The 25,849-nt window shown below is 42.2% G+C and overlaps 1 protein-coding gene across 2 annotated transcripts in view; it reads left to right on the forward strand.

Annotated features, from left to right (window-relative positions):
* The window catches only part of LOC102735776 (E3 ubiquitin-protein ligase TRIM36), a 34,661-nt gene extending 15,109 nt beyond the window's left edge, over positions 1-19,552 (forward strand). For both annotated transcript variants that reach the window (XM_081827242.1, XM_081827243.1), the window contains 6 exons: positions 5,204-5,299; positions 8,177-8,430; positions 8,666-8,790; positions 12,638-12,928; positions 15,691-15,988; positions 18,190-19,552. In XM_081827242.1, the coding sequence (XP_081683368.1) occupies positions 5,204-5,299; positions 8,177-8,430; positions 8,666-8,790; positions 12,638-12,928; positions 15,691-15,988; positions 18,190-18,544 (1,419 nt within the window). In that variant the 3' untranslated portion in view covers positions 18,545-19,552. The remainder of the gene's footprint in view (positions 1-5,203; positions 5,300-8,176; positions 8,431-8,665; positions 8,791-12,637; positions 12,929-15,690; positions 15,989-18,189) is intronic.
* The last annotated feature ends 6,297 nt before the right edge of the window (positions 19,553-25,849 follow it).

A 25,849-nucleotide genomic window follows, 5' to 3' on the forward strand; every position in this document is an offset into this window, starting at 1 on the left:
TACTTCCTGTCTCTGAACCTTATACATGGACCTTTGAAAACTTTCAGACTTGACTGATAATCTGCAGCAAGGTAGGCAATGGTATGATGCTATTTTTTGTTTTATTCTTTTTTCTTTCAAATGATACCTTCATTCGTAAATCCACCACCCATTTTAATTAGTTTCCTTTCTACCTTTAAAAATATGTACCTGCCTTTGGGGCCTAGATCTAATTCTTATTTATCCACACAGCTTTATCTTTTGCATTTGATTTGTCTATCACGTGAGCTCAGTCTTTCTTCTACTTTGAATACGTGGATTATGGGTATAATCGTTTTATTGTCCTGGTCTGCTAATTCTGTCATCTGTCATTGCTAGGTCAGTTTTGTAAGTTTTACCTTGTTGGGCAGTGGATACTTCTGTGCCCTGCAGATATTCTTGAGTTTTCTTCTAATGTGTGATTAAGTTACTTCAGAACAGTTTGTTGCTTTTGGGTCTTGCTTTAGGCTTAGTTAGGACAGAGTAGCATTTAATTCTCTTACCAGACTACTCTTCTCATTTACTCTTCTCAATGACTTTTGGATTTTGAGTTTTGTGAGGTTTTTAATTTGTTGTTTGTTTGTTTAGTTTGGTGTATTTATTTATTTATTTATTTATTTTTAATTTTTATTATTATTATTTTTTTAAAGATTTTATTTATTTATTTGACAGAGAGAGACACAGTGAGAGCAGGATCACAAGCAGGGGGAGAGGGAGAGGGAGAAACAGGCTTCCCGCGGAGCAGGGAGCCCGATGTGGGGCTCGATCCCAGGACCCTGGGATCATGACCTGAGCCGAAGGCAGACGCTTAACGACTGAGCCACCCAGGCGCCCCTAGTTTGGTGTTTTTAATTTGTTGTTTGTTTAGTTTGGTGCGTCACGGGCAGTATTCCCAGACTGGTGTGAGCTCCTGGAATTGTTCCTTAATCCTCTTGGGTGATCCTTTCCCTGGCCTCTGAAAGCTTCCTCACGCATGGGAATTGGTCAGTACTCTGCTGAATAAGCCAGAGGGACCCTTGGTACATTCTCCAGAGTTCTGTCATTTTCTGTTCTTGGGGATTTTGCTTTACAAACTCTGGTTTCCCTGGACTCTTGTTTTCGTCTCTTCAGCTCCTGGGAGACCCTGGATCCACCTGAGTTCTCCTCTGCCCTGGGCCTTGGAGGACGCCGGGTCTAGACAGGATGGTGGGCACAAACATGGGCCCATCTTGTTTCCCCTCTCTCCATGTCCAGCGTCTTGAGAGCCATTTTATATTCTGTAAGGTTTTAAGATTTTTTTCAGGTCAGAGAATCGATCCAGTCTTTGTTACTCGTCTGTGCCCCCCCGGTGGCATTACCTTTGTTTGCTAATTAAATTTAACTTTTTATTTTTTTAAGATATTATTTATTTGACAGAGAGAGAAAGCACAAGTAGGCAGAGTGCTAGACAGAGGCGGAGGGAGAAGCAGACTCCCCACTGAGCAGGGAGCCTGATGTGGGGCTCGATCCCAGGACCCTGGGATCATGACCTGAGCCGAAGGCAGATGCTTTTTACCTGACTGAGCCACCCAGGCGCCCCTGTTATAGAGAACGTTGCAAGAACAGAAGAAAGATGAGCGTCACGGTGGTGTAACCTAGTCCACCTGACTGCTGCTGTTGTTGAAAGGGCTGAAGCTGGGGCCAGGCTTCCCATCTGCCTCTGTTCGATCTGGCTTCTAATACTGGTCGACTGTGTGGTAGTGTCTGGCCTCTCCTTGGAATTTCTACCAAGCTATGTAATTGAGGGTGCCCTTCCAGTTGCAGAAAGTGCTGACGCTTTCTGGTGAACTGGCCTAAATAGTGAATAATGGAGAGGAATGGTCCTGTCCTGTTGGCTGGCAATCTTCTGTTCTTCTGTTGGGGTGAGACGTGTATTTTTTGTTTTGTTTTTGTTTTTGCTTCCACATAACCTCACTCCTGTTAATCCCCGGATAGAAAGACACCTGCCTACGTGGACATACGCTGCAGATGGCGTGGTTCCATTTCTTTTGTAGCTTGCCTTTGTTTATTGACCTCACTCTTCCAGTGATATGGAGCCATTCCCACCTTCCAACACAGGAAACCATGTTTATGCTCTCCTCTGGCCAGTTTAGACTGCTAAGCCTTCGGAATCCTGCTTTGCCCTGAACAAGGCCCCACCATTGGGTATTTATTGTCTCTTCCTTGCCTCATCTCAACACCCTGCTTCTCCCAACTTTGGGTGTTAGTGGGTTTTCTAGGACTTCTTCAACTTCTCACACAACTGTACCGTTTTTCATTAAGGAGGGTTGGTTGTAGGGCGCCTGGGTGGCTCAGTTGGTTAAGCGTCTGCCTTCAGCTCAGGTCATGATCCCAGGGTCCTGGGATTGAGCCCACATCCGGCTCCCTGCTCATCAGGGAGTCTGCTGCTCCCTCTCACTCTGCCACTCCCCTGCTCCTGGTCTCTTGCGCATGTGCTCTCTCCCTCAAATAAATAAAAAAATCTTTAAAAAAAAAAAAAAAGGAGGGTTGGTTGTTAGCTCATCCTTCTTCAGTTGTGTACTTTCTGGTAGGTGGTGCACAGTTTACTGAGGACTATTTCCTAAGGAGTTTTTTCTACTTTTATTTTTTCTTTATTTCCATAAATTTCTAGGAGGGAGTTAATGGTCTTGTTCATGTGCGGTTATCTCTTCTGGAAGGGGTGGCTTTGTGATTTTAATCATAATTGAAAGATTGGAAACTAGGACTTAGAAAAGTAGAAAATGTACACATCCCAATACCAGTCCCCATTGAATGAGAAAGTAATACCGCTTCTGTATTTCTGGGGTATGTGAAATTTGTGGTGAATACAATATTACCCTATTTTCTGAAGTCATTTGGCACTTGACTAAGATGTATCATTCTATACTTTTTCTTCCCATCATTTTATCCTAACATTTTCAGACATGTAGCAAAGCTGATAACAACTTTAAGGTGATATGCCCTAAGGGGACAGGGACCATAATTGGTTATACGTTACTCTCCTAGCCTACTCCCATGAGAGATATTCAGTGTGATTGTTGAATGAATTTCTCTCCCTTTTTCTCTCCCTTCTCCCTTGTTTTGTGGACTAATGTTTCTCTGGGTACCTTTGACCCGTGACCTGATTAAAAGCAGGAGAGAGTGGTTCTCAAACTTTGATGGGTGTTAGGATCACCTGGAACACTTGGTACACACCACAGAGGCCAAGACCTGCCCTCCTCGAGGGGCTCTGTGGTCCCGATTAGCTCTCAGGAGACTGATGCACACCAGCTTTTGAGAACCACTGTTCTAGGGGAAGGCTTTGAAGCAAATTCGGCATCCTTGAGCAGTTAGCCTCTGGTCAGTTCCTAAAGAACTGGGGCCCTAATGTAGCTAAAGGATTTAAAACATTCCCCCATTAGATGTATTTCCTGAAGGTAGGAGCCATGTCTTTTACATTGTCCTTTTCAGTGTCTAGGATTGGTGTCTGGTGCTTATACTTTTTGGAGGCCTATGAATAAATGGACACACTGATTATTGGTTAACGCATGTCAACGTATCACAGACTGCCTCGTTTTGAGGGGCCAGAGAGGACTTGAGATAAAGTCTGTAGTTGGCCGGAGACTTTGGCTAAGCATTTCCTGCTCCCTGCGAGTAAACCCTGGCGCTCTTTGACTTTCGACCATCCTTTCTTCTCCAGCCTGTCTTGCACTCCCAGTGTAAGCTGTCCTACCACTAAGTCCTACTTCAGGTGAAATGGCCCCCTTCTTCCCTTCGCTGCTGTAGTGACAAAGGAGTATGACCACCTGCACCCGTCACTGTGGTCCCAGCACAGGCCTGACGGGACGGTATGGGAGGAACTCCTCTGCCTTGCAGCCTGGTGCTGAGGAAGCACCTGTCAGCCTGTGGAATTGTGGTCAGTGTGCTGAGCAGTGAGGAAGCTTCCAGCGCAGCTACTGACTGTGTGATATTTGCACTCAGTGAGCTTTGGTTTCCTCATCTGTAAAACATTGGATCAAGACACAAGATTTCATGTCTCTCCTTGACTCCCTGCAGGTTCTTTCTGGTCCCATCCTGTCCTTAGCCCTCAGAAATCTTACTCCTCTAGCTCATGGGTCCTTCTTCTGTCCCTCCAGTGAGCCCTCAAGCCATCAAGGAAACTCAGTGTGACTGATTGCTGGGTGTTCCAAGGAATTAAAGACGGGTCCTGCCATAGGCCTGCTGTATTAATTTAAACATACGTTCTCTTACCTTATTACGTGGTCTAAGTGAGCAAAGAGGAAAATGATAAAGGCAGGAGACTGACTTCTTGAATTCCTAAAAGTTAGATCTCTGGTCCTCTTCTTTTCTTACCCACCCTTTCATTCGGGGCAGCCGCGATTGAGAAATGCTCAGATCCGCTTGTCACGGCTCCAGCTTGGGTGGAGTTTTCTGGATGACGTTCTTCTTATTTAGACTGCATACGTTTGTCTCTTATAACTTTGTACCCCATGGCGCTTCAAGGGGTTTTTGGTTTGGTTTTTAATATACTTCAGTCATACATACTATTTTTTCTGGGTTAAATTAGGGATCTCACCAAAACCTATGATGTTATCTCTATGGTAAGCAGAGAGTAACTACTTTATAAATACTTTAGTAAGCTCTGGGAGCTTAATGAGCTCTGTTTTTATAAATCTATATTATTGTGTATGTGTAATTTAATGAATAGTCTTGCCTAGGCTGCGAAGGTCATTTTGGAAGGGTCTCTGTTGCTTTTTGGGTCTTTGTGTGTGTGTGTGAGAGAGAGAGAGAGAGAGAGGGAATGAATGATAAAATCTGATGGAAGACAATCCTATTTGAATTGCTGTTTTTCTATTTACTTAGAAACCTGGGGAGGAAGACCGGGAAACAATGAAGAGACAACAAAAATGTATTATTTATGTATTCTGTTTTTTTGACTAATCTGAGCATCACTGCCTTGTTCTTTTATTCAGCCTGCTTCTCATCTCTCATAGATCCGTGGGCCTCTGTGCTCAAGGCCAGTAACTGTTTACCCTGGGTTAATAACGAGAATCCTCAGGGTTGGTTTTACTGCCTGTTCATCATAGGCTAAAGAATTGTGTGTAAAAATATAATAAGAGGACAGAAGGAAGGAAGGAAGGAAGGAAGATAGATCTGCAAGGCCTTTGTTAAACTTCTGCTTATTTGTGTTACTGATATATTCTAACAGGAAAAGCTTTCAAAGGATATTGATTACCTTATTGGCAAGGAGAGCCAGGTGAAGAGTCAAATTTCTGAACTAAACTTGCTAATGAAAGAAACAGAGGTAAGTGATAAATTGGTTTATGTATTTTTATTTCTCCATCTAGAGAATTTATTCATTCATAAAATCTGGAAGGTAGTAAATGAGTTTGGAGTACAAAGTTGTGTTAGATTTCACCCCTGCTTTTATGGGACTAGGAAAACCAGTATAAAAAACAGGTTCTAATGTGTGATCAGTGCCCAAGAGAGGTGGTGATTAAATGCTACTGAAACACAGGGGGAAAGAATGACTGACCCTTTACGTGGGCAGTTTTGATCTCAGAAGTAGTAACATAAAGTAAATTTTGGAATTTTTAACAATTATCTGTATTTTACGAAATTAACAGATTGCTTTTGAAGTATGTACTATATGTTGACTTAAAATGCGCTGTTCCCAAGTACCTGAGACATGTTCACCAAAAGACATACATTGGAATGTTCATGGCTGCAATCAAATGGCTACAAAGTGGAAACTACCCAAGTATCCCTCAGCAGTGGAATATAATCAGCCTTAAGCATGAATATCTGCAACTAGATGCAACAGTGTAGCTAAATCTTGCAATAATACTGAAAGAAAGATGCCCGAACAAAAGGGTACAAACTCTATGACCCCCTTATAAAAAGTACCAACAAAGGTGAAACTGTTAGAACTCAGGACAGGCATTGTTGAAAGGTGGGGGAGGGGAAGGATGGATGTCTGGAAAGATTGGCATCTGGGGTCTGGGTAATGTTCCTTTGCTTAATCTGGATGCGGGTTACATGGGTGTATTTGCAAAGATTCGTCTGTCTCCACACTCATATATATTTTTCTGTGTGTATATTATACTTCAATAAAAAAAATGGAGAAAATTGATAGCATTTAAAAAATACGATAGAAGAGGATAGGACTGGGTTGTTTTAAAATTCCAAATATTCTTCATTGATTTGGATGTGTTTCTCTTCTCTAGTTGAAATAAATTGAAGAGCCATTATTCCTGATCACTTTTAGAAGTTAGGATGAAATAGAAAAATACCCTGGCTAGTATGAGACTGTTAATTTCTTGAAATTTCATTTTCCAAAATGGGTAAAAAAAATTGAGACATTATGCAAATTAGCACCAGATAACCAGCACTGCTATTGTTTTTAATACTCTTTTTCTGATACTCACTGATTGCATTCACCACCCTAAGTAAATTGTTCTTCCATGTACTTGAAAAGCGGGATTTTGTTTTTCTCCTTTTTGTCTGATGACCCACTCTCTCAGTGCTGGATCATCCCCTAGCCCTCTTGGCGGGTGATCACCTACATGGAGGAGTTTGCTCCAGAGATCGTATCTTGGGTCATTTTAGGTTTGTTTCACTCCTGGTCCTCAGTCATGCTGCCCTGACTTCTGAAATAAGGGAGCTCCAGCACCATTGCTGAGTTGTTGATTCACATCAAGTGTTCATGCAGACACTGAGTCCTTGGGATCCTGGAGAAATTACTTAGCTTCTCTGTGTCCCTTTGACCAAAGCTGCATTTGTGAGCTTATTAGCAAGAATCTCCTACACTGGAGAATTTGTCTGCATTCTTGACTTTTCCTCAGTGAGGACTATGACACTGTTTTTTTTTTTTTCTATAATTACACTTAGCTGGGGGGAAAAAAAAAACCCTTTTTACCTATGTGGAATGATTTTTTGAATTTAAGGTTGTGATTTTTATCACTGAAATACTACTGAAATGTCACCACCCTCTGTCCCCCTTTCTTCCTTCCCTCCTGCCCACCCTTTATAAAAATTTTTGCCTGTTGGGTTTAGGAAACAGAGAAAGGAATCTGGAAAAAATTTCCTTTCATCAGAAATGTTGGCCAGAAGCCATTGGGAAGTGCACAATGCACTTCTTCCATATGTTGTCAGCTTTTAAGAATGTGTTTGAAGACATTTTTTTCTCTGTTGGCTGTTGCTTACGGGTCTATAATGATGATTGTGTATGTGTGCTCTGCTGGTCTTATTTTCAAAATCAAGTTGGTCCCTGATCTTATGGACATTCAGAATGTTTTGTAAGCACTACAGACAGGATCATTTTAGGACCAAGCAGAGGAAGAGCTGTGTGTGCAGTGAGTATAATTCTGTGTACAGAGTATGTGCCGTTGTCGTGGGCATTTTATATACATAATATTTTTCAGTTTTCAAAAAAACCCAAATCGACACCTGGGTGGCTCAGTCGGTTAAGTGTCTGCCCTCAGCTCAGGTCATGGAGCTCCTTGCTAGGCGGGGAGCCTGCTTATCCCTCTGCTGCTCCCCCTGCTTGTGCTCTGTCTCTTTCTTTCTCTCTCTGTCAAATAAATAAATAACAACAACAAAAAAAACTGTTAAAAAAAAAAACCCAAATGGTTTCTCTTATCCCCAGCTTTCAGAAGAGAAAAACTCAAAGACATACAGAAGTCAAATAATTTGCCTAAAGTCACACAGGATTTAATTCTAATTAAGTTATATTAATTTGAAGAGAAGAGTTACAGTTTTGGATCTTAGTAAAGGATGTCATCTTCCTGAGTTTCATACTGTGATTTAAGTTTTCTTAAAAAAATTGGAAGAGCGTAGAAAGGGTCAAAGGTTGCCCGAATTAGAAACTCCAGAATTGTATTGTACAGTGTCTTCGGTTAAATCAGTTAATTTCTGCCTCAGATGCCTTTGCGTCCACGTTGAAGGTTGTTTCCTTATGGGATTATTTACTGTTGAACTCTGGAGATGAGAGTTTAAGGAGAATACAGTATCAGACGATCACAAAATATGTCTAAGAGTTGATCATTCCTCGCTAAGTGTACTCGATGCCAGATTATTGTTCTGAAAATGTCAGAGTCGGACAAAATTAAATTTTGGTTATTTTGAGAAAAGACATTTGGATTTAGCAGATGAGGTAACGCTTTCGCTCGTTTTATAATAGTGTAACGGAGAGAGAGCAAAAGAAGAAGCAATCACACATTTTGAGAAGCTCTTTGAAATCCTAGAAGAGAGGAAATCATCTGTTTTGAAAGCGATTGATGCTTCTAAGAAGCTAAGACTAGACAAATTTCAGACTCAAGTGGAGGAATATCAGGGGCTTCTAGAGAACAATGGGCTGGTGGGATATGCCCAAGAAGTGCTTAAGGAGACGGATCAGTCCTGTTTCGTACAGACAGCTAAACAGCTCCACCTCAGGTATGTTGCTTTGAATTTAGAATCTCCTTGGCAGCGACCTTCAGTCCTGCTCTGTGTTTCACCTTGAGCTCTTGGGGTTCCTAATGCAGTGCTCTGCAGAGACACCCTTGCCGCACTCTTAACTGGAACCTTGAGCGACGTGGTGGTTTTTTTGTTTTTTTTAATCACATTGCAGATGTTTAGTCTGATGGGCCTTTTACGGAGTTGTTTTTATATAAACTCTATCTGTCTGCAGAATACAGAAAGCTACAGAATCTTTGAAGAGCTTTAGACCCGCGGCTCAGACTTCTTTTGAAGACTATGTTGTTAATACATCTAAACAAACAGAACTTCTTGGAGAATTGTCCTTTTTCTCTAGTGGTAAGTTTCAGTGACGGGCAAAAGCTTCTTACTCTTGTAGTTGGAATTCACATTACGTGGGAAAAATGCACTCTTCGGTTTGACAGTATGAAAAACCATGTTTTTCTGCTAAAGAGTATATATTCTGTTGGTTTGTGTGGTTTTTAAACATTGTATGGGTGGCTCAGTCGTTAAGCATCTGCCTTCGGCTCAGGTCATGTTCCCAGGGTCCTGGGATCGAGCCCCGCATCGGGCTCCTCACTCGGCAGGGAGCCGGCTTCTCCCTCTGCCTCTGCCCCTCCCTCTCCTGATGCGTGCGTGCACGATCACTCTCTCTAATAAATCAATAAAATCTTTAAAAAACGCATTGAATAAATGGCATCACATTGCATATGTATCCTTTCTGTGAATTGTTTTTCAAGAAAATGAAGTTTAAGATACTTGTTACTCACAAAGTTCTGGTTGAAAGCTATATTTTAGCTGTGTATAGTATTTCATTATATAAACCATTTCCCTACCGAGAGACAATTTGTTTCTGTTTTTTCCTCCATTGCTGTGTTGAACACCTTCGTCAGTGTTCACTTGTGCACATGTATGTGGGTTTCTCTAGGGCAGAAACCTAGAAATGATGTCTCCAGGCTAAAACTGACTCCAAGAGGTTTTAAGTGTTTACCTGGCTGTATTAATTAGTTTGTGAGGGCTGCCGAAACAAAATACCACAGACTGCCTGCCTTGAACAACAGAAATGTATTTTCTTCCAGTTCTGGAGGCTCAGAGTCTGAGATCAAGGTGTTGGCAGGGTTGGTTTCTTCTGAGGCTGTTCTCCTTGGCTTGCAGATGACGGCCTTCCAGTATCTTCACGTGGCCTTCCATCTACACGTCTGTCTAAATTTCTGCTTATAAGGACACCAGTCATGCGAGTCATGGTGGATTAGTTCCCATCTTAATGAGTTCATTTTAACTTAATTACCTCTATAAAGACTCTTTCTCCAAATAAAGTCACAGTCTGAGGTACCGGGGGTTAGAACTTCAGCATGCGAATTTTGGGGCCATAACACGCGCTTACGATTGTGTTTTGCTGTTCCCCAGTGGGGAGGTCTTCCTTTCCTTTTTCCCTTCTTGCCTGGTTCATATCCCCCCCCCGCCCCCCCACCCCCGGTTTCTCTTCTAGTGCTGGTGAACAGTTCAATCCTTAGAATGGAATACTTACGGATTGATGACTGTATAAGAATGTATGTGTGGATTTGTAATCATCTGGAAGAAATTTGTCTTGTTTGAAGTTACAAATTTTAGGGGTTCCTGGGTGGGTGGCTTAGTACAGCATCCGACTCGATCTTAGGTCTTGACCTCAGAGTTGTGAGTCCAAGCCTCACATTGAGCCTGGAGCCTACCTAAAAACAAGAAAAAAAAATTAAAGTTAAAAACTCTGAAGGATTATTACCACGACCTGCTTTCTTTCAAATCTATACCTGAATCTCCTTTCAGATATGTGCTTATCTTTTTTTTTTAAAAAAGATTTATTTATTTATTTTTAGAGCGTTTATTTATTTATTTATTTTTAGAGTGAGAGAGTGCACGCGAGTTGGGGGGGAAGGGGGAGAGGGAGAGATGGAAAGAGAGTCCTCAAGCAGACTTTTAGCTTTGTGTAGAGCGTGACGTGGGGCTCAATCCCAGGACCCTGAGATCATGACCTGAGCCTAAATCAAGAGTCGGACGCTTAACTGACTGAGCCACCCAGGCACCTGAATATGTGCTTATTTTATTATAACGATCTTCTTTTTCCAAATATGTATTTGTTACTCTTTCAAATGCTAATTCTACTTCAGGTACTATAGTCTCCCTTTTTACAAAAGGTATACTTGAATTGTTTTTCATATACATGCTAGTTTACTTAGGAGAACAAGGTCCTCTCATCCCTGGGGGTCCCAAAACAGTCCTGGAAAGATGATGTTGAAGGTTGGTAATCTTGGATTGGACCAGTGTCTAACAAAGAACCAAGTGTAGAGGATGGGTGACCATGGAAAGTTGTTACCCAGCTTCTGACTGATGGATGGTCTCATTGTTTCCTGCATGCACATTTTTTTTGTAAGCTATGTTTCAAAAAAAGAAAAGAAAGGGGTATGGGGTGGAGTATGTACTACTCATGTAATTTTGCCCCCCAAAATGTATTTTGAATGACTTCCCAGATCTCGCACGGCTGTGTAACATTGGGTTGCATAAACGGACCATACACAGACATGCCTCTACATTGCTTATATATATCTGGGGGAGGCTAAGAGGGAGACTTTTATTTTCGCTTCATATACTTCTCTGATTTGATGTAAATGTGTGTTATGTGCGTGTGTGACTTTTATAGCTTATCCTAAGCACTTAAGCTTATTGGAATTTCCTCTATGGAAGGGATTCTGCATATGCACAGAGGTTTAGCTGTGATACTTTTGTATCATAGTTTTTATGAAAAACTGGAAACCCGTTTCTGAAAATTGTTAAATGTTGTTACAGCCATGGAGTGAAATGCCAGTGGGAAAAAAATACTGGCAGGATCTGTACAAAATTATTGTAGTGATTATCTTTGAGTTACTTAAAGTGTCTTTTATGTAGTTTCTGATTCTCTTACAAAAAATACTATGTATCATATTTATGCCAAGAAAAATTCATTTAAATTGCTTTGCAACTCTTTGGAAGAAAATCTGAAAGAAAACTGTGTAATATTTCATTGAACTTTGTTAGACTCACCCAACTTAGATTTAAAAGATTTAAAATTAAAATAATTCTAGGAGGACACAGATTAAAAATTTCAAGTCCAGTGTTGTTATTTTAGTAGGTGGAAATTGAAAGGCATAGGTTAAAAACTTTAATTTATGGTGTTTCAGAATGAATATAACACGTAAAGCTAAATTGAATTTTTTTTCCTTATTTGTCATTTTCCTTCTTCCTTTCAGTTATAAACCTAAATATACCTTTAAAAATCTTTATTTCTTATTCTTTTTCTTTTTTCTTTCTTTTTTTTTTTTTAAGACTTTTTATTTATGGGGCGCCTGAGTGGCTCAGTTGTTAAGCGTCTGCCTTCGGCTCAGGTCATGATCTCAGGGTCCTGGGATCGAGCCCCGCATTGGGCTCCCTGCTCAGCGGGAAGCCTGCTTCTCCCTCTCCCACTCCCCCTACTTGTGTTCCCTCTCTTGCTGTGTCTCTCTCTGTCAAATAAATAAATAAAATCTTAAAAAAAAAAAAATTATTTATTTATTTCACAGAGAGCACAAGCAGGGGGGAGGGGCAGAGGGAGAGGGAGAAGCAGGACTCGATCCCAGGACCCTGAGGTCAGGACCTGAGCCAAAGGCAGATGCTTAACAACTAAGCCACCCAGGCGCCCATGCTTAATTCTTTTTCATTTTCAATTTTGTGGTAGGAGCACTTACCTCGAGATCTGTTCTCTTAAATTCTAAGCGTGGAACACAGCAGCATTGATTCTGAGTATGATGTACTGAGATCTCCTTCTTCGTCTTACTTGACTGATATTTCATGCCTCTTGATTAATAACTGCCCATTGCTCCCTCCCCCAGCCCCGGCAGCCAGCATTCCAGTGTCTGATTTTGTGAACTCGGCTCTTGGAGATTCCTCATAGAAGTGGGATTGCGTTGTCAGCGTATGTCTCTGGTGTCTGGTGTATTTCAGCTTGTGTGTCCACAGGCCCGTCCGTGTTGTACGTTGCCGGAATTCCTCTTTTCCTTATACATAGCATTACAGACTTAGAAAATTCTTGGACCGGACAGAAATCATTGAAGTCTCGTTGGTACATCATTTTTATTGAGGAACATAGAGGTTCTGAAAGACCGATATTTTAACATCTTTTGTTTCTTGATGCTTTCAGGCATAGACGTGCCAGAGATCAATGAGGAACAGAGCAAAGTGTATAACAATGCTCTGATCCACTGGTACCATCCCGAGAAGGATAAAGCGGATAGCTATGTTCTTGAATATCGGAAGATTAACAGAGATGAAGAAATGCTGTCTTGGAACGAGATTGAAGTGTGTGGCACGAGCAAAGTCATCTCAGACCTGGAAAGCAATTGTAACTATGCTTTCCGAGTCAGAGCCTACAAGGGTTCGATCTGCAGCCCTTGCAGCAGGGAGCTGATCCTCCATACCCCTCCAGCTCCAGGTATTGTGAATACTGGGACTCAGAAGGTCTTAGAGTCAGAAGAGACCTTGATAAAAAATAACCTAGCCAGCATCTCTGTCTAGATCCACGCTGAAACCAGCTCTCATTTGTTTAAAAAAAAAAAAAAAAAATTCTAGAAAATAGGTTCCATCCCCAGCTAGGATTTAGAAATAGACTGAATACGTGAATTTCATCAGGTAGTCTGGGAACGGGATTAGAGTTTAGCCTGACATCAGATACAGAAAAACATGACATTTGAGTGAGCAGGGCTATTAATTTGAGATTAAAATGGCATAGATGCTACCTTACAAGTTTTAAACAGTGGAGTTCTGTGGTTTTGATAAGTTTATAGGAATCTCTGTAACAGGGGTGCCTGGGTGGCTCAGTCAGTTAAAAAGCGTCTGCCTGGGGCGCCTGGGTGGCTCAGTCGTTGGGCGTCTGCCTTCAGCTCAGATCGTGATCCCCGGGTCCTGGGATCGAGCCCCGCGTCGGGCTCCCTGCTCGGCGGCAACCACCTTCTCCCCCTCCCCCTCCTCTCCTCCTGCTCTCTCTTTCGCTCTATCTCTATCTCAAATAAATAAATAAAATCTAAAAAAAAAAAAAAAGCTCTACAACATAGTTCTAGGTAGATTTTTTAAAAAAAATTATTGTTACAATATGAAATATCATTGTGATTAACCTCCTTCTGACTTGTCCAGATTTTCTAACTCAGTGATTCCCGGTAGGTGGGGTTGGAGGGTGTATAGTAGAACCACATGGTAGCTGCCCCCTCCCCCAAAAGCTCCCCTTCCCAGCCCCCTCCCCCACCTTCCGAGGCAGAAACCACTGCTGCCCCTTACAGTAGAGCACCTGTAGATTTTTATAGAATGAGAATCACCAGGTTAGATGCTCCCTGCAGCGTCTCCGTGGACAGCACGGTTTCAGAACCAAACTTGTGCTCCTTGTGCTTAGCAGGAAAACCTTCTGGCCTGTTGGTCACTGCCTTCAAGGTTCCTCCAGTTGGTTTCCAGACCCCACTGCCACCACCAGATTTCAGTGGCTCATGTGCCTGGATTTCGTACACTATTGTCTTTCCTTCCTCTTTTGTCTGAAGTGTACTCACCACTACTTTCAGGCCCATTGTGGCCAATTTAAAAAAAATTAGAATACAAATACAAATCAGGGTTGGCTAGCATTGTTCTTCTTGAATTTGAATAAAATCCAACGGAGAGTGTGGGGATGGATTTGTAAGTATTAAGTGATATTTTACCATTTATGTAGTTTCCCCTTTCTTTTCTTGTCTCTCTGACTGAAAGTGGAATTAAAAAGAAACCTGGAAGTAGCTGCAGTTTTCGGTGATGTGGTGGACGGGGAAGGAAGCAAGGACATGTTCCAAGTTGTCTTTTTTTTTTTTAAGATTTTATTTTTAAGTAATCTCAACACTGGATGTGGGGCTTTAACTCACAGCCTCGAGATCAAGAGTCGCACGCTCCGCTGACTGAGCCTGCCAGGCACCCCCAAAATTGACTTGCTTTTTTCTGAGAGAAGCTGTGTGAATGGGGTGACCAATCAAATATATTTTGCAAACTGGGAGACTTTTGAGATCCACTGGAAGCAGGAATGATCACAACAGGATAGTAGACATTACCAGGAAGAGTGATCAGCCTATAAATGGAGAATGGCTTTAGCTTGCTACTAGACATTTTTTTTTTTTATTGTGGTATATGATATAGTAAAAAATGATCATTTTAAACATTTTTAAGGGTACAGGTCAGTGACATTAAGTACATCCACACTGTTGTGCGGCCACCACCACTCACATCTCTGGAACATCTTCGTTTTTTCCACATGAAATTCTGTGCCCATTAAACACGAACTCCCATTCCTCCTTCCCACAGAGCCTGGGAACCTCTTTTCTACTTTCTGCCTTTGTGAATTGCCTGTACCTCATAGAAGGGGATTGATCTAGTCCTTCTGTGCCTGGCGTATTTGGGGCTTCATCCTTGTTGTAGCATGTACCAGAATTGCCTTGCTTTTTTTAGGCTGAATACTATTCCATTGTATGGATAGACCACATTTTCTGTATCCATTCATGTGTTGATGGACATTTGAATTGTTTCCACTTGGGGGCTAACAGCCAATGCTCATGTATTTGAGTTGATAGAGACTTAGGAGAGTGGCATTATGTCCATCCTGTAGTTGAGGAAATTAAAGGTTCAGTTAAACTCCATTTAAATCCTTGAGCAGGGATTAAAACTCTCATCTCTCTAAAGCCAAAACCTTTGCCTTTTTTTTTTTTAAACATCATGCACTATGTCTCATGTCTGCCATACTGATTGATAAGGAAGAGCCCCTATTAAAATTGCTAATATTTTACACATTTATAAAATGTGGAATACATGTTTAGGAAAATGTACAGGTAATTATGAAAATGTACAGTCCCTTACTTTAAGGAGAAAAGGGACAGATCCAGTAGTGTAAAAACATTTAGAAGAGATCTGCTCTGTCTGTTGCAAGGAACCCCATTCATAGGTTTTCTCATACACTTAAAATGCTTCCTTCTGCCTTTTGACTTTTCTGAAGATGTTCTGGTGTAGAGAATTTCCTGGAAGTGATTTCCCCATCGGGGAGTTGGTTTGTCCCAGTTTATCGAGGGTAGTGTGAACCATTCCTCTTCACGGCTCATTTCGGTCATTTCTGGTTCAAAACCCGATTGGATTTAACCACCAATTACAGAAATGCTAACACGTAGTCATCAGACTAATTTCAAGCTCTCTTTGCAGTTTTCAGTTTCCTCTTTGATGAAAAATGTGGCTATAATAATGAACACCTCTTGCTGAACTTGAAGAGAGACCGCGTAGAGAGCAGAGCTGGGTTTAATCTCCTGCTTGCCGCGGAGCGCATCCAAGTAGGTTATTACACAAGCCTGGACTACATCATTGGAGATGTTGGAATTACCAAGGGGAAGCACTTCTGGGCCTTCCGTGTGGAGCCGTATTCATACCTGGTCAAAGCAGGAGTAGCTTCCAGTGATAAACTACAGGAATGGCTCCGTTCTCCCCGTGATGCCGTTAGCCCAAGGTAGGTTCTTCTACTGATCTAGAACTCGAGAGTCCTTTTACAAGTAAACGTCCTTGTTGAGCAAGGCAAGCCCGGAAATCCCCTTGGGTCTACTTAACACACATGGAGTGCGTTCCTTAGACTCTGGGGCTTTGGCTAAGGAAAGGGGTCCAGTTGTCTTTTAGTTCCACGGTGAGTAATGAGACTTCGCAGTTCATTTCTGGTGCCATGAGGAAATAAGCCTGTTTTGGATACTTCTCGACTGTGCTTTGCAGTTGAAAATTTTGAAAGGTTTTCATATCCATCACCTTACTTCTGTGATGATAAGTATTACTCACATGTATGGTGAAATGCTTCTAATTGCCATACTTCCAAATTGATACAACGTTGTTCTTTTGTTACGAGACACAATTTTTTTAAACTCCCTTGTAAGGACTTATAAAATTGGGTCATGGGACACAGGTTTCCACATCCAAGAATTCTTTCTTTCTTTTTTTTTTTTTTTTAAAGATTTTATTTATTTATTTGGCAGAGAGATACACAGCGAGAGAGGGAACGCAAGCAGGGGGAGTGGGAGAGGGAGAAGTGGAGCCTGATGTGGAGCTCAATCCCAGGACCCTGGGATCGTGACCTGAGCCGAAGGCAGATGCCTAATCCACTGAGCCACCTAGGTGTCCCTCAATAATCGATCTCCTAAGAAACTGGAATTCTTGGGGTACCTGGGTGGCTCAGTCAGTTAAAAAGCGTCTGCCTGGGGCGCCTGGGTGGCTCAGTCTTTGGGCATCTGCCTTCAGCTCAGGTCATGATCCCAGGGTCCTGGGATCGAGCCCCGAATAGGGCTCCCTGCTCCACAGGAAGCCTGCTTCTCCCTCTCCCACTCCCCCTGCTTGTGTTCCCTCTCTCGCTGTGTCTCTCTCTGACAAATAAACAAAATCTTTAAAAGAGATCGATTATTGAACCGAGATTGTATGGTTTCGTTGTATTAGATGGCATAAGGTCTACTAGTCCACACAGATCATTTTTGACCCCATCATTGTGTGAACAGAATCCCAAATGAATAATCTGAGTTAATAGGAAAAGCTTTTTGCACAAGGGTGAGAAATTGACAAAACGATAAAAATTGTAATTGGGACATGGTCAATTAAACACAGTACAATAGACCTAGAATATTGATAGATTATTGGTATTAATGTGTAAAAAGCTTGTAACATAAAAAATATTAGAAGTGAGAAAACCCGGGATGCCTGGGTGGCTCAGTTGGTTAAGCGACTGCCTTCGGCTCAGGTCATGATCCTGGAGTCCCGGGATCGAGTCCCGCATTGGGCTCCCTGCTCAGTAGGGAGTCTGCTTCTCCCTCTGACCCTCCCCCCTCTCATGTGTGCACTCCCTCTCTCATTCTCTCTCTCTCAAATAAATAAATAAATAAAATCTTTAAAAAAAAAAAAAGTGAGAAAACCCGATTAAAAGCGTCCATGTAATGTAATCACAAATATATAAAAAGTGAATTATGCATAGGAAGAAAATGGAAGGACCTTTGTATCAAAAATGTATATAAACTGCTACTGTTTTATACTTATGGGAAAAAAAACCTTCGTGCTTGCTTACCTCATAGATCCATGTAGAAATCCCAATCCAGAAAGAGGGTTCTTAGGACCATGAAACATGACTTTTTCTCCTGCATTGTTTTGCAGTGCCCATGTATTTTACTTTAGTTTGGTAATTCCTTGCATTAGGGCACATGTCTTGGTTTTATATATTTTTTTACATATGATTATGTGCTGTGAATATTTAATCTACGACAGTTCCCTTCAGTTTTCTTCCCCCACTTTATTATTATTTAAGTAATCTCTACACGCAATGTGGGGCTCGAACTCATGAGCCCGAAACCGAGTCTGAGCCAGCTAGGCACCCCTCCCCCACTTCAGTTTTGATAGGCCAAAGTCCTGAGTTATTTTACAGGTTTTTATTATTTTTCTCATCTGCATGTATATATAGATGTTTTATGATATTTCGTGACACAGAATTTGGGGCTGAGGCTCTGGTACCATTCTAAATGGCAGTGTGTAGTCGTCATGTTTTTAATTGATCTGTGTTTTAATAGAAAGTTTTTGATGTATGGTTTAATTTTAAAGCAATGTATAGCATCTTGTGACAACGTTTTGAGGCCAGCCGAAGGCCTGTGGCTGGCGACCCAGCTCAGACTGTCATGTGTTGTGTTCTAGATACGAGCAAGACAGCGGCCATGACAGTGGAAGCGAAGATGCGTGCTTTGATTCCTCACAGCCGTTCACATTGGTCACCATAGGCATGAAGAAGTTCTTCATCCCCAAGTCCGCCACTTCTGCCAACGAACCTGAGAACAGAGTTCTCCCCATGCCCACAAGCATAGGGGTTTTCCTTGACTGTGATAAAGGCAGAGTGGCTTTCTTTGACATGGATCACATGAAATGTCTGTATGAGCGCCAGGTGGACTGCTCGCACACCATGTACCCAGCATTTGCATTAATGGGCAGTGGAGGAATTCAGCTTGAGGAACCCATCTCGGCAAAATACCTGGAATACCAAGAGCACATGTAGTTTAAGCATCAGTGACTTAAGGTGGAAAAGGGAAACGGAATAATGCCTTGGTGTTAACCTTCGTAACTAATTACATATCATCTAAGTAGTCCGTGGCCACACTTGTTTTTGTGTGTGTTTCTTCTTAAATCGGAAAACCCAAACAGTCCTGCCTCGTCCGTGTGGTCGTCCTGACTTGCACAAGCCAGGGGAGAGTAGAGACCCTCCCTCCTGGTTAACTCTGAAATGGTTAACTCTGTAACTGGATTGTGTTTCTTTTTTTACGAACAGGAAATCTAATTTATTTATGTCAGCCCTGTTGCTGATACTTATATTTCTTTTGGTGGGAGGGGGGGATACAAAAGTATTTATTATGTTTCTTTTGTGTTTGGTTTTTCATTTTGTATCATGTTTGTTTTAAGAGATTTTTTAGATGCCTTATGGGTGGGAATTCATACTTAGCCTTGTGTCTCGCATGTTTTTCATAGGAAAACAAAAGTATGGATAGGTGAAAAGGCCATAGAAATGGTAGTATATTTAAATGGAAAATTATGTATTTTGAGGTGTATAATGGATATTCAGAGTATATTCCCTGGAAAATGAATACTGCTTTTTGTTTTCTTTTAAGACTACAAATTGTATTTTTAAGGATATTTTGAAGAGTTCCTTTAGCTGTAATGTCCACATCTGCATGTGTAGTTAAACATCATTTTTTGTTTTTGTTTTTTTGCAGGGAACACAGAGTTCTTGGCTAACACACGAAATTTTTCATGTAAAATTTGTCTTCAGTTTTTCTTACTCTATGAAAGTATCTGAGCTTATAGCAAATAATTTATTTTTCACAAATATTAGTGACGATTCACTGATATTTGGCATATTTGTTCTTTTGCTCTCTTATTGTGTCCTATGATTCTATGATTTTCATTTTTTGGCACTGATACTATATATCAGATTGTCCTGGCTTATGTTTACATGTTTGGAAAGTTCATGATTTATTTTTAATGTCATTAAATTATTCTAAAATATGGAGTAACTGGTCAGTTGGATGTTATTTTCTATGGCCCATTGTTTGGTAATAAGCATTTGTAAAGGTAAGTAAAAGACAAATTTAGTTGTTAGGAATAATAACGAAAATCATAGTGACTGTGTGTACCCTTTTAAAAGTTCTTTTGATTTGCAGAATTAATATTTTAGTTGAAATTTTACATTCATTTTTGAAAGATGCCTTTTACTTAGATGTTTTTTTATTTAAACTGCTTATTTTTTAGAAGTTAAAATGTTCAGAAGCTAGACTGCTGTATATTGTAGCACTCATGATTTTGAAAGGCTTTTGACCTATTTTGATAGAACAACCAAAATCCTAGGTCTTGTCTGGTTTCCTTGTTTGTTTGTTTTTAATATATATTTCTAAGTGGAAGTCTGTTCTTCAGGCTGGTGGCATCAAATTAGCTTTTTTATCCCCAACCCAAGTAGGAGATACTGTGGCGAAATTCAGTGTTGAGTAGACTTTGTTACTTTCCCACCGATGAATAGCACTTTACGACATAGGCTGAACTAAACACATCCGCAGTGTTATGTGGACCATTGTGCGTGAAGGCTGCTCACGTCACGTGTGTGGTAAGGTTTGAGTCTCAAGCCTGTGTAAGCACATAATCCTGTAGACGTTTTAAATATAAAGCTTTAACAGGAATAGGGAAGGTGCATAAAACCTTGTATAGTTGTATAGAAATCGTTCTGGATTTCTTTCGTTTTTAATAAAAATTGAAATAAGTGTAATTATTGAAATGCATCCTGGGAATTCTCAGTGTATTTATGTGGAAAATGGAGACAAATTGTTGATAAGAGATGTTCAGCTGAATATATTGACTCAGACCTAAGGTTTTACATGAAGTTGTTTTGGGCATGTACTTAACTAGCTCTAATTCTTGTCGAAGTGATCATTAGAAAAGCTTAACGTGAAACTAGTTTACCTCAGCTAATTGATCAGATTGTCTCCTATTCCTTTTCTGCTCCATAATCAGATTTTGATCAGAAGACTGTTCTTTAGTTCACATTCATATTCTTGGGCCATCAGGCTCTAGGAGTTGTGTGTCACAATGAATTGTTACTCATGCTTGATGGGTCTTCATTTTAAAAAAAAAAAAAACAATTCCAGGCTATCCCCGTGATACTGTATAATAACTTAATTCTCATATTCGCAGTTGCTTTCGGGAAAGTGGTAGGACTCAGAGCTATCTCTGAGGCATTGAATACACTCTGGGTCGTCATCTGATTAGACCCTGGGAGTGTGTCCCACGTGGGAATATCATCAGTCCTGGCCTTGCTACAGAAAGTGGAGAACCAAGCATTAAAGGCAAGAATCTGCGTAAGAAATTACGTTCGACCAGAAGGTGTGCATTCATTTTAGAGGATGTTTACCGTCTTGTTAATGGCGATTAACATCCTGAGAATTGATTCTTAGGACTCTCTTGCTTCGACAAATAAACTTGAAGGAATTTAGTTACGTTTTTGATTGGGAACCCAGTTCATTTATTTACAAAAAGTTTTTAACTCCGCTGTTTCTGAGACATTGAGCTGTTGTACTGGGTGTAAGGTGACCAAGACCGCCCAGCCAGGTTCCTGCTCTTAGGAGCTTCCTTTTGAGGAAATGGAAAGTGCTGGAGAGTGTTTGAGGAGGGGGCTCTGTTAGACTTGGCGATGGTCAGGGACGCCCCTCTGAGGAGGCACTAGAAGTTTGACAGCTCACCACAAAGGAGTTGGCCGTACAAAGAGCCAAGGGAAGTGCATGCTGGGTGGAGAGAACAAGGAGCTCAAGAAGGCTTTGAGATCACGAACTGGTGAGCATGCTGGCAGGAAGTAGCCTTCACCCTAGAGGGTTCCCTTGAAACACTGATGAAAGGGTTACTGAGACGTGAGCCACCCTGAAGAAACGAGCAATGGTGAGGCCCTGGGAGGACGAGCCACCACCCGAAGCAATTACTGCCTCTGGAGCAGGGACAGCAAGGGGAAATCGTGTTCCAAAATGTTGGGGGGAGAGAGACATTAAGAAAGGGTTGCTTAGTGGGAGTTGGGTTCACCGTGAGAGGCAGCTAACCCCTGAGATGGGGCACCAGGACACGGAGTCAGAAATAACCCTTCACTGGATCTGTTGGTGCTGCCTATTGACTAAACCCTATGGGCGGCCACCCAGCAAGGAAGGGCTCTCTCCAGATGCAGACAGCGGGGATCAGCTTCCTGGGGTGGAGATGGGGAAGCAGGCATCTGGGGGGGGGGCGGGGGAGGGGCTTAAATGGAGAACAGTTGGTGCAATTGGGAAGGAGCTTGGTGTACTTGAGGGGGAAAAGGCTATTGGCCATTGTGCCGACTGCTTAAATAAGGGTATTTATGATGTCCTGAAATAATAAAACACAAAAATGAAGACTTAGAAAACCATTACCTGGGAGATCTCCTGTGTCCTTAACTGTCCCTGAGTCATTTCTCCAGTTTTCTTCAGAAGCTCCACCTCCTGTCTTCTCTGGAAGGGGGATGAGTAGTGGTGGTGGGCCAGGCGGGCAGGAGAGCTGGGAGGGGCCTGGGAAGTGGGAGCCAGGGTTTGGGGAGGGGGGTTAGCTGTCCCCTACACTAACCTTCCAACAGTCCCTTGGCTCAACCTTGGGACCATCCAGAGTCCACTTCATCCCACCTCTCCGGTATCAACAACATTCTCACCTGATCACTGTAATAGCTTCCTGTCTGGTCTCCTTCCTTCAGCCGTGTATTAGTTGCATAACTAAATTCTCCTAAGAAACCCTGAGACCTCTGGACTTAACCGTATGGATTTTTGGCTCTCACAAAATCTCTTGTAGCCCAGCCCTGGCTTTCCTCCACGGTCGATGCCAGGGTCAGGCTCCCTACGCTTTGCGATGCCATCTTAGCATGGGGTTTCTAATGTTGCAAGTTTACATAGTTTCTAGAAAAAGAGGCTGGAAAGTCCCCAACAGCTACTAATGCCCCAGCACATCACTTGCATTCATGTTTCATTAGCTCGAACTAATCCCGTGGTGCTAAAACCGGCAGGAATGGCCGTGAGAAACTCCTCTGGTTTTCTTCAAGTGCCCAGGCGGGAGACCACCAGATCCGGGGGAGCACTAGTAATGTCTGTCTCAAGCCCTTGCACCATCACTTTTTCTCAGTTACAAAAAAAAGCGTGAGACTTTTGCAAATTCCTGCTGCTCCAGGTCGCCACACAATCCTTCACCTTGATCTTTTCTCAGCGAGAACCCTAACTCTTTAAATTTTTTTTTTAAAGATTTTATTTATTTGATAGAGCACAAGCAGAGGGAGAAGCAGGCTACCTACTGAGCAGGGAGCCCAACGTGGGACTCGATCCCAGGACCCTGAGATCATGACCTGAGCTGAAGGCAGACGCCTAACTGACTGAGCCACCCAGGCGTCCTTAACTCCTTTAAATTGTGTCCTTCCCCCCAACAGACCATACTCCCCATTCCCTGCTTTAGTTGTTTTCTTGAAGCACTTAGACATTTCACTTTTGTCTGCATCCTCTAAAATATTAGCTCCACCAAGACAAGAGTTGTATCCAGTTTTTTTTTTTTTTTTTAAGATTTTACTCATTTATTTGAGAGAGAATGAGAGAGAGCACATGAGAGGGGGGAGGGTCAGAGGGAGAAGCAGACTCCCTGCTGAGCAGGGAGCCCGATGCGGGACTCGATCCAGGGACTCCAGGATCATGACCTGAGCCGAAGGCAGTCGCTTAACCAACTGAGCCACCCAGGCGCCCGAGTTGTATCCAGTTTTTATCACTGCGGGATCCCAGCACCTCAAATCTCTCCTGCTTTCAAGCCCTAGGACCCTCTGCTGCCTTCCTCTATGTGGTCCCTGCGGGTCCTGAGCCTGCCGGGGATCTGCGTGGGTAAATCAACTTGCAGCTCACAGGGTCCTCCCTCTGCAAGCTTTCAGATTTGACTTTCCTCCACCAGGGCATTTGCCATTCGTCCATCTGCTCTCACATCCGCATCGTTAATGGTTACACAGGTCTCCTGGTTGCGGTGAAGTTGGAGTTGGCTTTTCAGTTTCCTGTGTATTTTTATTTTGGGGTGATTTTTTTGTGGGGGCGGGGGATGACTTTCAAGAGGAAGAGGCAGTTAGGATGTTGCCATCTTGGAACTAGAGCAAGTATTTTTGCAATGATGGATCCATAAAATTAGTATCTTTTTCAGATCTTCATTTTATAACACCTTGACTTAAGCAAAACAAGTTTTTGTGTTTTTTTTCATGATGGAGTTATAACGTGTACCTTGTGCTTGGCTGAAGACATGGTCTTGAGAGATCACTTATAAATTGAACTTTTATTGTATGTGGTGAGGTGAGTGGATTCAATATGTGTTGAAGTTTGAGAGTTTTAAGGAACTTCGTCACTCCTTAATTTGTTTCGCCATTTTGATTCTTTTTGCCATAACTGATCTCTCCACTTTCAGGCAAAGCACATCTGACAATAAGTATCTGTAGCCCAGAAATGATTTTCCTGGTAAAATTTGTTGAGTTGCCAGTTCTGCTCATAACTTTAACATGTGACATTTTAAAAAAAAAACAAAACCTTATTTTTTTTTAAAGTAATCCCTCCCCCCAAGGTGGGGCTTGAACTCCGAACCCTGAGATCAAGAGTCGCACGCTCTTTCGACTGAGCCCGCCAGGTGCCCCTCACGTGTGACACTGGAATTCCTTCTTAAATGTACCTAATATGCCTTCACATTGTTGGGTGGTGAGGAAGCCTAAAGACATTTATAAAATGCTGTAGACGTCCGTACATTGTAGTACGAGTCGAAGCAGTGATCTAGTGGGAGTTGATAGGTTTGGAGGAAAGTTGGTGTGCTGCCTTGTTAGGCAAAGTTAGATACTTGTTTTATATTTGGCAGCAGGAATTCTCACAGCATTGACTGCCTGTGTGATTCTTTGGAACTCGTGTCCAAAGTAGTGGTTGGTGTGGATTTTTGCTTTGGATTCATATGAGTTATGTCATTTAATATCTGTGTGATTGTATTTTTTATTTATTTTTAAAATTTTATTTATTTATTAGAGAGAGAGCACAAGCAGGGGGAGTGGGAGAGGGAGAAGCAGACTCCCCACTGAGCAGGGAGCCCCACCAGGACCCTGGGATCATGACCCGAGCCGAAGGCAGACGCTCAACTGACAGCCACCCAGGCGTCCCTCACAACGCTGCTTTTCAACAGCATTCCCCAAAAATGGTCTTTTCACGCCATAGATATCTTTTAGGAATGATCAGAATATCTTCAAATACACGATTGTACTGGGGAATTATAAATAGTATGTTCACCTGCTATTACTTGCCTCTAATGTCCAAAGCCAAACTGGAAGAGGTACATGAATCACTTGAGGTAGAATTCAGACAGATAAAAATTAACTCTAGATGCTGAGAGACCAAGATCATAGGGCCCAGGCGTCTTTCTTTGTTATCACGTAACAAGGAGCCGGCGCTCATAACACGCAGAGGAAAAGGTCTCAGGTAGTCCGTGTTAGTCTGAGTCAAGCATCAGCTTCGCAGGGAAACTTAGTTCAGCATGGATTTCTCGGGCTGCTCCAGGAGCTGGGACGGACTGGCTAATTAAGAAGCCACAGCACGTGTTAAAGACGTGAGGCTCACCTGGGGATCTGGTTAACATGCAGGTTTTAATTGAGCAGGGCTGAGCGGGGACTGGAGCGCCTGCATGGCTAACCAGCTCCAGGTGAGGCCAAGGCGGCTGATCCCCGGCTCACCGCGTAGGCTTTAGCTGGGCTTTCAGATGCCTAAGGGACCTGGGATCGGAGGTACCAGAGCAGAATTCCTTCGCGGTGAAAATGGAGCCAGCTCGACTGGAATGGGAGCCATACTCCAAGGTAGGCCTCCTGAAATTTACAGGTAAGGGCCAAGTTTTCTTTTACTGCAGTTTTGAAAGCTTGGGCATTTAGGCAAACATTTAATTGAAACTCCCCACATTCTGTGTCTTATGGCATAAATGTTGAGGCTTCCAAAACAACGCAGAGGTTCTCGGGCTCTTCAGCTCTTTAAGGAAATCAGCCAATTCTCAGCATGTGTCTTTCGGAATGTGAATAGAATTTGCTTGATCCTGACCCGTGGTCCCCGAGGATACTAGAATGTGTTAGTTGCAAAATGTACCCACAGCTAAAAGACTTGCCTTGATAAAGGTCGATCATTTCAGAAGTTGGCCGTGTATTGACTGCTGTGTTCCAGAAACTAGGCTAACTGCGTATCAGAGACCTTATTTGAATTCTCCAACATTGCTAAGGAGTGTGTATTATTTGTTAAAAAAC

Source organism: Leptonychotes weddellii, chromosome 7, assembly GCF_054177405.1.
Source record: "Leptonychotes weddellii isolate Sample4059 chromosome 7, ASM5417740v2, whole genome shotgun sequence".
Taxonomy (NCBI): domain Eukaryota; kingdom Metazoa; phylum Chordata; class Mammalia; order Carnivora; family Phocidae; genus Leptonychotes; species Leptonychotes weddellii.